We start from the raw sequence: 15,496 nt of genomic DNA on the forward strand, positions 1-15,496 counted from the left end.
TTGTGTTATAAAAGGCCTGCGAATTATTTCAAGATTTTTGTTCGAGGCCGTAACAAAGTTCGAATACTCTGAGCTTTTATATTTAGTAATTTTATTTTATTAGGTTTCTTTCTCTATTTTTTAAGAATATTTGGAGAAATTTTAGATTTTAGTTTTCTTCTATTATTAGATTTTCTCTGTTATAAATATTCATACATTGCAAAAACAAAATTTAACTTTTTATCAATAATATTTCAGAATTCTTTATGAACTTATCTCTTATTTTGTGGATTCAAAGTACCCTACTTTATGGATTCAAAGTAACTTGTTCCATTAGTTGGTATCAAAGTTTAGATTTATCCAGGTTGACGACGATTGCTCGTTTTGGTAGCATCCACTTTGCCGATGATGATCGCAAAGTGCAAGCCCTTAGATAGCCATATATACTCAAGATCGGTTCGTAGCAACTGGTTTTGGAATTGGTGGCAACCAAGTTCGTGGTTCAGTTCGTGTTTGCGCTAATGATGGTGTCTCACAACCAACCGAGCATGGGTTATGTTCCTTTTTATAAAAGAAATCTCTTCTTTGGCTTAATTCTCACGTTTTACTTTTGAAATACTTTGAAAAAAAAAAAAAAAAAATGTCTTTGTCTTTGCATTAATCAAATAAATAACCAATGAAATAAGAAAAGTAATATGAATAGGTACAATTGAAAATCATCGATAATAATTAAAGAAAAGTCTGAATCAATTATTTAAGGAGTTAATTAATTAGTCGAATGAATTTATTTTTCTCAAATTAGCCGGATGAATTGATTAAAAAAAATGTGTATACCCTTGACATGCATGCATGCAAATATATTATAAATATAATTTGACAACTTAAATGAAGAGAAGATGCATATCAACCCTTTCTCTCCCCGCGAGGGTTTTCCCCTTTCTTGAGAACCATAGCCGCCGCGGCGGCCGCCAACATCTCACAAATCGGAGGGTTGAATTAATCTTAAGATTGGGTTATTCCTCATCACGTCGAGGTTCTCTGTTTATCAGAGATGGAATTGTTTCCATGGACTTATCTCTATGGGTTGGCTTCCACATTTTCTCTAGTTCGCCGATCTTGTGTGGTCTTTGGTCGGAGGGGATCCGATGAGCAGTTTGTGGTTCAATCAAGTGTTTTGACTGCTGGATGGATTAGTGGCCATCCTTGTCGCTTTTTCTCTTTGATCCAGGCATTTTTATAGTTTTATTGGTTACCTTTTATGTACTAAATTTCTATCTGTGGTGTTTTGTTTCTTGGTCTCTCTGTTGGCCTTCCTCTTTCCGAGTATCGGCAATGATGAGCTAGCCTACGTCCATCGCCATGGATTTCGGACGCTGGATGGCTGTTGTAGTTCCTCGTCCTAAGGACGGCAGACTCCCCATGCCTGCAATCTCTGATCCTTTTTGTGCTTGGCGGAGGGTCTCTCTGGACACTGGCGTTCCCGATTCTGCTGGATCAGCGGTGATTTCCTTGATCAGCGGAGATTTCCTTGTTTTCTCCGGTATGTGGGTTTTATGCTCAGGTCTGTTCTACCTATTCTTCAGCCGCCATTGACTATGGGTCGATGTTGGATGTTGCTGGAACAAGAGGGCAAGTTGGACATCGCGATACTAAGCAATGTTTCTCGGTAGGAGTTTTCGCCATAAGATTGAAGGAACCTTTGGTGCTTTTCACAGCCGTGATTGTGCTAACTTGGGTAGTGGATCGGATAATTTGCTCAAGAATTCCCAAGTTTGTGCCCATGAAATTGATATTCCGGATAAATTGCCCAAAAATTCACCAACGTTGCTGTTGTGTTTACCGGCGTTTGGGTTTCATCATGACGGGGGACTTGCGTGATATATATTCCGCTGTCAGACATCTGTCTGTCAAATGACATCATGTTGCTGGGCTGTATTTGCGTGTTGACCAAGATGCAAAAGGTGGTTTGGGCTAAGATGAAGCTAGTTCTAAGGACGATGCCAATCCAAATGGGCCTGCTTAGTTGTGGCTTTAGCTTCGTTAATGCTTACGGGTCTATCCCATGTACGTGTGTTCTGTTTGGTTGGTGTCTATTTGGTGTATACTCTTGGTTCTTGTAATGGTTTCTGTTTGCCAGGAACCAAAAAAAAATAATAATAATAATAATAATGAAGAGAAGATGCAAATATCTATAATCCTAGACATTTTGAAAATAATGATGGAGTCGATCGAAAAGCTGATAAATAATAATAATTGAAGAAAAGTCTGAATCAATTAATTGAGGATTTAATTAATTAGCCGGATGAATTGATTAGAAAAAAAAAATGTGTATACCTTGGCATGCATGCAAACATATTATATATATAATCTGGCGACTTTAATGAAGAGAATAGGCTTGTATATATAATCCTATAGTCTATATATGCAGAAAAGAAAAAATACCATGGCATAGCTTGGTGATGATGAAAGAGATTAAATGATTAATGGAGAGTTTAATCAGATGAAAAGGTGAGAAAGTGATGATGTTGAAGGACTTTCATTTTATTGATGATGGATGATCAAGGAAGGAGCTGCCCTGAAATCCCCTCGAGCGTCTTCAATGTCAAAAGTGTTGGTACAAAAAATAAAAAATAAAAATTTAAAATAGAAAACAGTAAATTGAAATCTCAGCAAATTTAAATCTACAAATTCATATATATACCCCTTGGCATTTTGGAAGAGTCAAAGTATAAAATGGGTATTACATCACTAATTTATGTAAGGAGGGGTATTTTTACATAATGTGAAAAGGTTAGATGTGTTTTTTACACACTTTTTCAAATAAAAGGTAAAAGTACAACACGAAATATATTATTTAAGGATGTTTTCCGCACTTGTCCCTATGGCTTCGTTTGGTTAGAAAAAATCAACTAGAAAAGAAAGGAAACATTAAAATTTAGAACTTTTTTATAGTTTGGTTAGATAGAAAAGGAAAAATTCTAGAAAATTAGAATTCTTGTAACCCTTTATTTTCTCCAAAATGTTTCCTTCACAAAACAAAATTTTATTTTCTCGTAAAAGCATATTTTTTATTTAGTGTTCCTTTTTTACCCGACACAACTTTATTTTATATTTGGAAGCAACAATAATTTTTTACTTGGTTTCAAAGAATTGGAGTCCTCTAACAACTTTATCATTGATAAATTTTTAATTTAGACTTCCATTCCTAATTGTTTTTCATCATATACGAATAATAGTATTTCAAAATGTCTAAATTAATTGAAAATTTTATCATTTTTTTAATATATTTTATAACTAATTCTTTATTATTTTATAAAATAATGATAATTTAGGTATTCAAACTATAATATGATATTTTCTTACAATTTTCTTGTAGAAATTTTCATCGCAACCAAATACATACTAGAAAATTAATTTTTTTTTCATTCACTTCACTTTTCTTTTCATTTTTCATTTTTTTTCCTTTCTTGCTATCTCCGTCTAACAAAACGGAGCCTATATATATTTTGAGTACTTAAATAAAGAGAAGAAGCCAATATATATAATCCTACGCGTACTTTTGGAAAATAATGATGGAGTCGGTCGAAAAGCTGATAAATAATAATATATAGTTGAAGAAAAGTCTGAATCAATTAATTAGCCGGCTGAATTAATTAGGGGAAAAAAAATGTGTATACCTTGGCATGCATGCAAACATATAATAAATATAATCTGACTACTTAAATGAAGAGAATAGGCATGTATATATAATCTTACAAAATATACTATATAGTCTATATATATATATATATATATATGCGCACGCAGAAAAAGAAAAAATACCATGGTACAGCTTGATGATGATGACAGAGATTAAATGATTAATAGAGGTTTAATCAGCAGAAAAAGTGAGAAAGTGATGACGTTGAAGGACTTAAATTTTATTAATGATGATCAAGGAAGGAGCTACCCTGAAATCGATCACTAAAGTTAAAATTCTTGAACGTTTTCAATGTCAAACTTTTCTTCAATCTTCGTCCCTTGACTTAATTATTATTTGCCTTCACGAGGGAATTTGTTTCCAGAGGTGATTAATAAATAGCTTATTTGAATGAATACATACCATATATAGCTTATATTTGAAGCTATATACAATTATATATATAGCGTATATAATGATCGTACACAATATCTAATTAATTACTTCGTCCCTTGATTATTATTTGCCTTGGTGAGAGAATTTGTTTTCTGAGGTGATTAATAAATAACTCATTTGAATGAATACATACACATATACTTATATAGCTTATATTTGAAGCTATATTTATAGCGTATATAATGATCATACAATATCTAATTAATTTACCAAACTGATCTACTACTACCACCACTACCACTACTTCCTAATACTTATCTTTACTTAAACTTATCATGTATGAGATGAGACATGGGAAGATTAGGAACACATACGGTTGTAAAAGATGAGTATTCGGAAGTAGCTAGATCGATAAGCATGGTAGATAATATTGTATGATCATGATATACAATATATATGTATAGCTTAAAATATACGCTATTAAATTTTAGCTTATATAGGACGAAACGTAAACCCCATATGTATGTATTCATTAAAATTAATACACTAATAATCACCTTAGGAAACTACCTGCAATAGATTAAGGAATTAGCGACGATGATTAATTAAAGAAAAGTGTGAGATTGACTTTAACTTTATTGATCTCCTACCAGCTGAATCATATCAACAAAATTAAAGCCTCTTAACATCTTTCCTTTTCCTGCTTTGGTCTTGTCTGCGATCCTCATCAACTAGCTATGCTGTGCTGTGCTGTGCTATGGTATTTTTTCTTTTTCCACATATGTATATGTTATTATATATATACATATATATATATATATATACAGGATTATATGTAATTGCTTCTTCCCATCACTAAGTTCGTTCAGATTTTATATATATAGGATTATATGTAATTGAGGATACCGAAGGGAGAGTGGGCCGGGTCTAACCCAAGAGGAGAGCATCGGGTTGGGCAGCAAGTTCCAGCCCAAGCTTGGAGACTAATACCACAGGCTCAACACCGGAAATCCACCGGATCGAGTCAAGCCCAAAAGGAAGAAGGCCCGAAGACTGAAAGTCCAACATAAGAGTTAGTTATAACACTTGTAATTGCCTATAAATAGGCATAGAAGAGAGAGGAAAAGGGGAGAGAAAAAATGTGTAATGAAATGTTAGAGAGATCGAGAGAAATATTTCTCTGGCATATACAATTAGCGCCATCTGTGGGAAACGTTGAAGATTGATTCTTGTTTGATCAACATCATGTTGATTCAGACTGATTCGTGAAGACGAAGCTTGATTTCTGGAAGTTGAATCCAGATCTGAGAGATTGCGGTTTGCTCTGGAGAAGTTCTTGATTCCTGATTGATTTTAAGAAATTGGCGTTAGATTTACGCAGTGGTGATTCATTCTATCGTGGCTCGATCTGACAAGTTCAAAGCCAGAAAAGCTCTGATCTATCAAAGGGAGAACATAATTCATAAAATTTGAGTCCAGATCTGACGTGATTCGCGTTAGTGAAAATCAAATCTGATTTAGAATTTGTGATTCATGCATTTGCTCCATTCCGGAATGATGACTGGGGGTGAGAACTCCAATACAGTAGAGAATGTCCAGCAGATGAAACTTGATGAGTTGATAAGCATGATAGAAGCTCTCAAGAGAGAGAATGCAGAACTAAGAATGGAAATGCAACGTCAAGAAGCTCCGGTGATTTCATAACCGCTCCCGGCAGGAGAAGAAGTTCTTCACCCCGGTGCAGCACATCAAGGGTGAGGAGGTAGGGAACAATCAGACAGACCTCATCACGAGGAAGTCCGGCCAAATGATTTGCCACCAAATCCTCGTCGTGTTGATGATCGTGAAGGATCAACTCACGTGGATCCACGGCATAAACAAATCAGGCGAAATGAAGCCATGACTTTCTATCCGCATCAAGAAATGCTCAGCCAAGAAAAAACAATGGAATTTGATCGCCACAAAGCTATACCGCTGTGGCACAAGGAGTTGATGGAGGAAAGATTATTTAATCCGTCTTATTTGCCTTCCATGGCAACGTTCGATAATCGAAGCTCAGAAAGGAGATCTATAGATCAGAGAGCTACCGCGAAGTTCCAGAAGGAGAATGAAGCCCTCCGCTCAGCAGCTCGAACGGTTGATTCGCCGTTTACCGACGAAATTCTGAATGCTCCGAGTCCGAGGAAATTTTCCATGCCCGTTTTCATTCTATTCGACGGGACAACCGATCCGATTGATCATGTATATCACATCCAGTTGAAAATAGCTTTGAACACTGAGAAGGATTCCTTGATGTGCAAGTGCTGCCCTACGAGTCTAGCTGGACCAGTGCTCAATTGGTTCAAGAACCTGCCGAGGGGCTCAGTGGATAGTTTTCGAAACTTATGTGATCGGTTCATAAGCCAGTACTATGGAAATAAATGTCCAGCAAAGGACATTTCGAGCCTATTCACAATGAAGCAGCATGAGGACGAGCGTCTCCAAGCTTTTCTTACCAGGTTTAACCTTACTAAGAGCATGGTGATTGAATGTCATCCTTCTACGGCGGTTCAAGCGTTTAAATTGGCTATGACTCGTGGCACTCCATTCCACATAAGCTTGGTAGTGAATACGCCGAAGACTATGGATGAACTCAATAAAAGAGCTGATGGTTTTGTGCGCTTGGAAGAAGAAGAGGCAACTAACGCTCGGAAGATATCCATCATATCAATAAAAGAGAAAACCAAAGCAAAGATCAGGCAAAAGCAGGTTCAGCCACAGCGTCAGACCTCCTGGAAATCTAAGAAGAGGCCCAAGGAGGAAGAGCTGGTTACTCCATTGAAAGTCACCTTAGCAAGGTTGTACCAAGAAAATAAAGATAAGTTCCGATCTCCTTTACCAATCAGACAGCCCCTTGAGCAGAGGGACCAATCTAAGCATTGTGCATTCCATTCTGACTTTGGCCATCAGACTAATGAATGCAGGAACTTAAGGAGATAGGTAGAGATGCTGGTAGCCAGAGGGGAGTTCGCAAGTTATATTCAAGGCCCGGCGGTAGAACAGAACCGACCGATGGAGCAAGTGAAGAGGAATCAGAAGTCGAGCTCCCATAACTCGCAACCAGTTCGAATAATCAATGCAATTCACAGTCGGCCTGAACCTACTGAGGAGTCAGATGAACTGCTTCGAACACGCCTTCGCCAGGCACAGATGAAGAGGAGGATAGGCAGTGTAAACACTCTGCACCAGCAGAGTGTATCAACACAGATCAAGTTTGGCAGAACCGACCTATTACGTGTTCAAATTCCTCACGAGGATCCGTTAGTCGTCAGTTTGACAGTAGCAGAATGCCTGGTACGACGAGTCCTGGTTGATCCTGGGAGTAGTGCGAATGTTATGCCGAGGGACACGTTCAATCGGCTCGAAATAAAACCCGAGAGGCTCAAGCCCACTACAAATCCCTTGCTAGGGTTCGATAGAAAATGGGTTGAACCCATCAGTATGGTAGAAGTTGCAGTGCAGGCTGCAGAAAGGGTTCTGATAGAGAGCTTTGTGGTTGTTGAGATTCATTCATCTTACAACCTTCTGATGGGCAAAGGGTGGATTCACAGAGTTCAGGGTGTTTCCTCAACTCTGCACCAGGTAATGAGGTGCCTAGGGCCTGATGAAAATAAGGTAATTGACATTTATGGGGACCAGGTTGCAGCTAAGGAGTGTTATTCTGTGACGATGAAATCCGCTGGAAAAGGAAAATCACCTATTCGCTCGGCAAGCTCCAGATAGCAATTACAGGAACCTCCACCCACACAGAATGGGGAGGAGGAGCCTATGGACTTGACTGAAGAGCCCCCTGCTGATGTGCAGATCTACCATAACAGGCCAGAGCGAATAACCAGAGTGGGAATAAGACTTGCCGAGGAAGAAAAACAGGAGCTAGTTGATTTTTTGTCTCACAATGCTGATGTGTTCGCATGGAGTCACTTAGACATGCCTGGAATTAGTCCTTATGTATCCTGTCATTCCCTTAACGTTAATCCGACCGTGAAACCTGTAAGGCAGAAGCAGAAAAGGTTCGCTCCAGAACGCAATCAGATTATAGCCGAAGAGGTTGATAGGTTACTTGATGCAATGTTCATTCGGGAAGTAAAGTACCCAGACTGGCTCTCAAATGTTGTCGTTGTGCCAAAGAAAAATGGCAAATGGCGAGTATGTATTGACTTCACCAATTTAAACAAAGGCTGTCCGAAGGATAGCTTCCCGCTGCTAAAGATTGATCAAATGGTAGATGCTACCACAGGGTACAAGCGTTTAACTTTCCTGGATGTTTATTCAGGTTACAATCAAATCCCCATGAACCCCGCTGATGAAGAGAAAACTTTTTTTGTTACTGAACGAGGGACTTACTGCTACAAAGTCATGTTGTTCGGACTAAAGAATGCAAGAGTAACCTACCAGAGGCTGATCAACAAGATTTTTAAAGATCAGATGGGAAAAACTGTGGAGGCTTATATTGATGACATGGTGGTGAAGAGTAAGAAGAAAATTGATCATCTAAAACATCTCTAAGATGTGTTTGATGTGCTAAGAAGATATGGAATGAGGCTTAATCCAAACAAGTGTTCATTCGGCATGAGTTCTGGACAATTCCTAGGACATGTAGTTAACCACAGAGGAATAGAGGCTAGCCCAGCTCAGGCAGAAGCTTTAATCACAAATGTGGAACCGAAGACAATCAAAGAAGTGTAAGCTCTCACGGGTCGAATAGCTGCATTAAACCGGTTCATCTCAAAGCTGTCAAATCGTTGTAAGCCATTCTTCGACACTATATGGAGCCATAGGAGACAGGTTTAGGGGGATGAACAGCGACAAGCACTGACTCAATTAAAAGAGTATATGTAGAATCCACCAATCATGTCTGCTCCTGATCCAGGAGAGAAACTATTTTTATATCTTGGGGTATCTAGTATTGCAACAAGTGCCGTTTTGATTCGTTGCAAGGAAATAGTGCAGTACCCGGTGTTTTATGTTAATAAAACAATGACCGAGGTTGAATGTAGATATTCGAAGGCCGAACGGGTAATACTTTCGCTCGTTAATGCCAAGAGAAAGCTGCAGCATTATTTCGAGTCCCATCCTATAGTCGTTCTGACAACTATCAGAGTGCCCATGCACAAGCCGGACCTCTCGGGGAGAATGACGAAATGGGCCATAGAGTTAAGCTCATTTGACATAACATATGAGCCCAGAATAGTTATTAAAAGACAAGTGGTGGCTGATTTTTTGCTAGAGTGCGATTCAGAAGATGCAAAGAAAGACCTTAGAAGGTACCCATGGAAGCTCTATGTAGATGGCTCTTCCAACCAAATAGGGGCAGGTATTGGGATCAAATTACAAACGCCAGAGGGCACGTCTTTGAGTTAAGCGCTTAGACTTGAATTCCGAGCTACTAATAATGAAGCAGAATACGAGGCGTTGCTCAATGGACTAAAGTTGGCCAAAGAGCTGAGGGTCAGCAACTTAACTGCTTTTAGTGACTCACAGTTGATTGTCCGTCAGGTGAATGGTGAGTACGAAACCAAGGACGAAACGATGGAAGCATATCGTTCCGCCATGTTGCGTGTAGCTAAAGGCTTTGAGAAAATTGAATTCATCCGGTTGCTGAGAAAGCATAACGACGATGCCGATCGGTTAGCATGCAGTGCTTTGAGTTCTGGGAAGACATTGGCGAGGGTGATTCCAATAGGTATACTGAGCCAGCCATCCATCTTCGAAGAACCTACAGGCTCCGATCCTTGGTAAGTAAATGTCATACCGTATGAGCCAAGTTGGATTGATCCAATCATAACTTACATTCGGGATGGTATTTTGCCCGAGCAATGGGAAGAGGCTAGGAAGGTCAAATCAAATGCTGCAAAGTATGCCATAATGCATAACCAGTTGTACAGAAGATCTTTTTCAGGGCCATACTTGAAATGTGTCACCCCCACAGAGGCTCGGCAGATATTACGAGCTATTCATAAAGGTGTATGTGGAAATCATTCCGGAGGAAGATCTTTAGCGCACAAAGCAATGACATAGGGGTACTTCTGGCCGAACATGTCAAGAGATGCGGAATAGTTCTCTAGAAGGTGTGATAAATGCCAAAGATACGAATTATTGATCCACCAACCACCTGAGGAATTGTACGTAATGGCCACACCATGGCCTTTCGCACAATGGGGGATGGACGTGATTGGTCATCTGCCAACTGCAGGAGCTCAGAACAAATATGTGCTGCTGGCAACAGATTACTTCACTAAGTGGGTGGAAGCAGAACCATATCCGAGAGTGACTTAGACTCATATGAGACGCTTTATTTGGAGTAATATTATTTGCCGTTTTGGCGTTCCGAGGTCAATCGTCATTGATAATGGGACCAACCTTGACAGCAAGCAAGTAAAAGAGTTGTTGGAGGAGTATGGAATTAATCAAAAGCTGGCAGCAGTAAGTCACCCCCAGGCTAATGGACAAACAGAAATCACAAATAGAACAATCTTTACTTGCATCAAGAAGAAGCTTGAGGATCAAAAAGGAAAATGGTTAGATGAACTGCCGACCGTCTTATGGGCTTATAGAACGACCCCAAGACGACCGACAGGAGAGAGCCCATTCGCCATGGCGTATGGTACCGAGGCAGTTATACCGGTCGAGCATTTGGTTCCGACTATTCGAAGCTTAGCATGGAGCCGAGAGCATAACGACAGTATGTTGAGGTTTAACCTCGATACGTTGGAGGAAAAGAGAGATGCGGCGGTAGTAAAGCTCGCATCCTACTAGCAGACACTTATGAATAGCCATAACAAAAAGATAAAGCACAGAGACTTTGCACCAGGTGATCTGGTTCTGAAGAGGAAGATAGGAATGGTTAAAAAAATGGTGGCACCTTGGGAAGGCCCATATAGAGTTGCAAAAGTCATAGAAAAGGGAGCTTACACCTTAGAGACCATGGTTGGAAGGCTGGTCAACAAGCCATGGAATGCTACATCTCTGAAAAAGTATTATCAATAGAAAGTCGAGTTCCAATTTTATCATTGTTCATTTTCAAATTGTGTACATTTGAATGTACGAAATTTTGAAATCTATAAAGAGCTATCTTCCTCTAAAAAATTGAATGTTTGAAAAACTGCAAAGTAAGTGGCAGCTGGCACTATGAGCTGAACGCCAAAAACTTGCCAAAAAATAAAGGGTGACAGTGGCAAGTGGCATTCTAGCCGAGCGTCAACCACTCTGCAAAGTAAGTGGCAACTGGCACTATGAGCCGAACGCCAAAAACTTGCCAAAAATAAAGAGTGACAGTGGCAAGTGGCATTCTAGCCGAGCGCCAACCACTCTGCAAAGTAAGTGGCAGCTGGCACTATGAGCCGAACGCCAAAAACTTACCAAAAAATAAAGAGTAACAGTGGCAAGTGGCATTCTAGCCGAGTGCCAACCACTCTGCAAAGTAAGTGGCAGCTGGCACTATGAGCCGAACGCCAAAAACTTGCCAAAAAATAAAGAGTGACAGTGGCAAGTGGTATTCTAACAGAGCGCCAACCACTCTGCAAAGTAAGTGGCAGTTGGTATTATGAGCCGAACACCAAAAACTTGCCAAAAAATAAAAAGTGATAGTGGCAAGTGGCATTCTAGCCGAGCGCCAACCACTCTGCAAAGTTAATGGCAGCTGGCACTATGAACCGAATGCCAAAACTTGCCAAAACTAAATATGAAGTTAATTGTTGTTACTGACGAGCAGGTGTAATCAATGGGAAAATATAAAAATTTTAAAGCAAAGTTCAGCCAAAAATCTGTCATCTCATTTATAATAGGAATTTTTGAGGTTACAACTGTGATACCCCTCGGATCCGAGACACGGGTTGATCAGGCCCAGGCCCAAACCCGAGGGAATATCAAACAATTAATATTTTATAATGAACACGGAATACAAAATAAATTAAGAAATGAAATTAAAGCTGGAAGGAACTAAAAATAGAACTGCAAAATATTATAATTATTAAAATCCATCAAACCCAAACTCCAAAACTCCATCAGTTTACAACTTGGGAATCCATCTCTAGTGGACCCCTATTAAACATCCAAACGGAAGATAGAACAACTGTAATAAACGTCCAGAAATAAAACTATAGAGAGAGCCCTACATCATCACAAGAGTGAATAGAGACCTCTGCTCAGCACGAACACGTCTAAGCCTGGAACTGTCGTGTACCTGAAAAAAATAGAAGTGGGTCAGGCCCACGCACAAGTTCTATACTACTATAATCCAAACAGAGGCCCGATACGCATGTACATACTAAATAATTCAACAATAGCTGATAGTCCGTAAATATATATACAGTCACACTAAAGGACTCTCACTGGACTACAGGTCGGTCTCAACCTGAATAGAGGTAACATGCTAAAACGCACACGAAGTGGGCATATGTACCTATACCTAAACAGGGTACACCTCCAACCATCGTAGCCAGCAACACATCCCGATGCATATACGCTCCCTAGCCATCGGTCCTGAGGCTCAAGCTCATACCGAGGCACCATAACAGTACATATATAAAATCCATCCAAAATCCCTGGTATTGTCGCTCAACAAGTAGTTGCCATGACAATACAAATCCACGGGACTTAACTTTTAGTTAATCCCATCCTTATTCCAAGTAGGTGGGTAATGGTATTGTTTTAAAAACCAAACCCATCCTTAGTATGCCACCGTCCCATACCGGTGCCTACTTTCTAATCCTCCAGTAGTCAATAATACCAATAAATCAAGTATATATCAACTAAATTCCAACATCCAACATTCAATGTTAGCAGTGATAAAATAAGTATTGATAAACAGGGTCACAACAACAACATATACATGCCCAATTTAAGTTGTTCCCTTTAGTCTGATATAAAGACAGAATTAATTAAAACTTCCATTTAACACCTTACAAATGACATACAGATATGTAGGGTATGTATCACAAAATCCTAACCTCCACAGTTGATACTAACTGTGATAATGTAAGCATCAAAATAATATTCATAGTATGTATGTAGACATGCTCAAATTATAGTGTTCCACAAAACCGATCTAGTGTTAAACTCAAATCCTCCTAGTATTTAAGTTCCAACAGTTGCTATTACAGAAGTTAAGATAGCTATCATCTAGACCCATCCTTCCAATAATTTATACTAGCAGTGGTAAGGAAAAACGTGAACCACAGAACCACAATGCATCCACAAACATACTTAGTCTAGGTTGAACAAACATACAACACTACTGTAACTACCAGTTTCATAGCAAAACAGATATCATTTTAGTTTGGTTTAATCTTCATTAATCCTGGAATCATTTAAGAGTGCAAAGAGTATGAAGCCTAAGGGAAAGAGTAAGGATAGAATCTTGCCTCAGAAATTTTTGTTCAAAGTTTCAACGTCGTCTTCTTAAAAAAATCCCGGCGAGTTCCAAAACCCGGTTACTGTTCACGGGTACGAAACACTATTCCCGAACTCAAAATCTAATCTTCACCATTCAGATTGTGCGACACTGAGTCATGAACCTATCCTCCAAATTTCAGCTCGATCGAACCACGGACGAAGCGGGATCGGATGTTTGATGAAATCTGGGCAGAATGGAAAAAAACCTGTGCGACCCAGTTACTGTTCACGAGTACGAATCATTGTTCCCGAGGTCAAACTCTGATCTCCAACGTTCAGATTGTGCATCACTGAGTCATGAACCTCTCCTCCAAAATTCAGCTCGATCGGACCACGGACGAAGCGAGATCGGAGCTTTGATCAAACCTTGACAGAATGTGAAAAACTGCGTTTTTCCTTCTCCACTTCCACAAAACGTGTGTTTTGTTTAAAAAAACCCTACACAGACGTTTACCTTATATTTATAGAGTTTTCCTAAACCCTAGGTTCATTTAAGTCCAACTCACAATCCTAACCGGCCCATCCAATTAACGTAGAAACCTACGACGGTTATAATATAAAACCCTAATTTATACTGTAATTAAAACCCTAGTTAGATGTATTTACCTAATTACCCTATTCACCATTAAATACTTAACAAATAATCTAATTGAACAAAATAATAATTAGTAAACCCAATTAAACCAAATAAGACACACATAAAATAAGACACACATAGAATAATTAAACCAATTACACTTAAACCATTAATGCCAATTAAATAATTAAAACACTAACAAGTAATTTCAATCAAATAACTAAACCAATTACACTTAAACCATTAATGCCAATTAAATAATTAAAACACTAACAAGTAATTTCAATCAAATAACTAAACCAATTACACTTAAACCATTAATGCCAATTAAATAATTAAAACACTAACAAGTAATTCCAATCAAATAACTAAAAATAAATATCATTTAAATAAATTAAATCACCACAAAAGAAAACAATTAAGCACCTAATAAAAAAAAATAATGACACATAATCAAATAAAATGCACTTAAATAATAAATTAAATACCATTAAATACCAAGAATATCCTTTTTAAAATTAGGGGTATTACAACAACCCATGAAGTATATAGATGACATGAATACAAAAAGAAAGAAATTGTGGCAACAGGAGAACCATAACTGGCTGCCTCTGTTCCATCACCCTCCTGATTGAGCTGACTTATCTCCACGCTACCATTAGTCACCCCATCCTCACGAGGAGGGGAATCAAGCTGAATAACAGAGTTGATCTGCTGAGTCTCAACCTCGATGGTGGTCGCAGAAGGGACCAAGGTGGACAGAGGAGGCACGTCCAAAGGCTAATCAGTGGTAGGAGTAGGAGTGACCCTGGAAGAAGCGATCTCCTGACACTCATCAAAAATATACTCAGCAGGAATGGAATCTGGATCAACATAGGTTCCTGGGGGATCAATGTCCAACTCCTTGTCAACCTCATCGGGAGTAGAACCGGTTTGGCCTTCAGCAGGAACGCGGTCGGTGTAACCCTTTCGGAACCCTTGTGCATATCTGAGGGCACCTACCCTGGAAAAACGTGCATGAAAAGCCATCATACCGTAATTTACTTTGCCAATAATGTTAAGCAGGGCGTCGCGCTCTTCCAAGGCCCTCCTCTCAAAAGCCATTCAAGCGGTCTGCTCATCACTGAGTAGGCGCTGAAGTTCTCCCTTCTCAGCCCTAAGTGAGTCATGCTCAGTATGCCAGACACTCTTCTCAATTTATAGGGCGTCATTCTCATCCTGAAGAGTGTCTGCCTCCTTTTTCAGAGCGTCTCTCTCTTTCTCAACTTTGTCAAGCTGAACCATCAGCTCGGTATTTTTGGCGCTGATGATCTCATTCTCCTTCTTGGTCACATCAAGACCGTCAGAAAACTTACGAGCCTTGGCATTCCCCAACTCCACTTGCTTCTGCATGGCCATCATACCGAACAAGGTCTGTAGAGATATGCATGAAT

The 15,496-nt window shown here is 39.2% G+C and overlaps 2 protein-coding genes across 2 annotated transcripts; both read left to right on the forward strand.

Annotated features, from left to right (window-relative positions):
• Positions 1–5,998: 5,998 nt before the first annotated feature.
• LOC132281936 (uncharacterized) lies at positions 5,999–7,033 on the forward strand. Its single transcript, XM_059783584.1, has one exon. The coding sequence runs from the start codon at positions 5,999–6,001 to the stop codon at positions 7,031–7,033; it is 1,035 nt and encodes a 344-aa protein (XP_059639567.1).
• A 6-nt stretch (positions 7,034–7,039) lies between these two features.
• On the forward strand, positions 7,040–7,816 carry LOC132281938 (uncharacterized). Its single transcript, XM_059783585.1, has one exon. It carries the CDS (start codon positions 7,040–7,042, stop codon positions 7,814–7,816), a length of 777 nt encoding a protein of 258 aa, XP_059639568.1.
• Positions 7,817–15,496: the final 7,680 nt, after the last annotated feature.

Source organism: Cornus florida, unplaced genomic scaffold (genome assembly GCF_030987335.1).
Source record: "Cornus florida cultivar Cherokee Brave unplaced genomic scaffold, ASM3098733v1 CherokeeBrave_3.0.0_Hap2_Chr11, whole genome shotgun sequence".
NCBI lineage: Eukaryota > Viridiplantae > Streptophyta > Magnoliopsida > Cornales > Cornaceae > Cornus > Cornus florida.

Coding starts and splice junctions, on each gene's coding strand:
- LOC132281936 (XM_059783584.1), top strand. CDS start 5,999: ATGGAATTTGATCGCCACAAAGCTATACCGCTGTGGCACAAGGAGTTG.
- LOC132281938 (XM_059783585.1), top strand. CDS start 7,040: ATGCTGGTAGCCAGAGGGGAGTTCGCAAGTTATATTCAAGGCCCGGCG.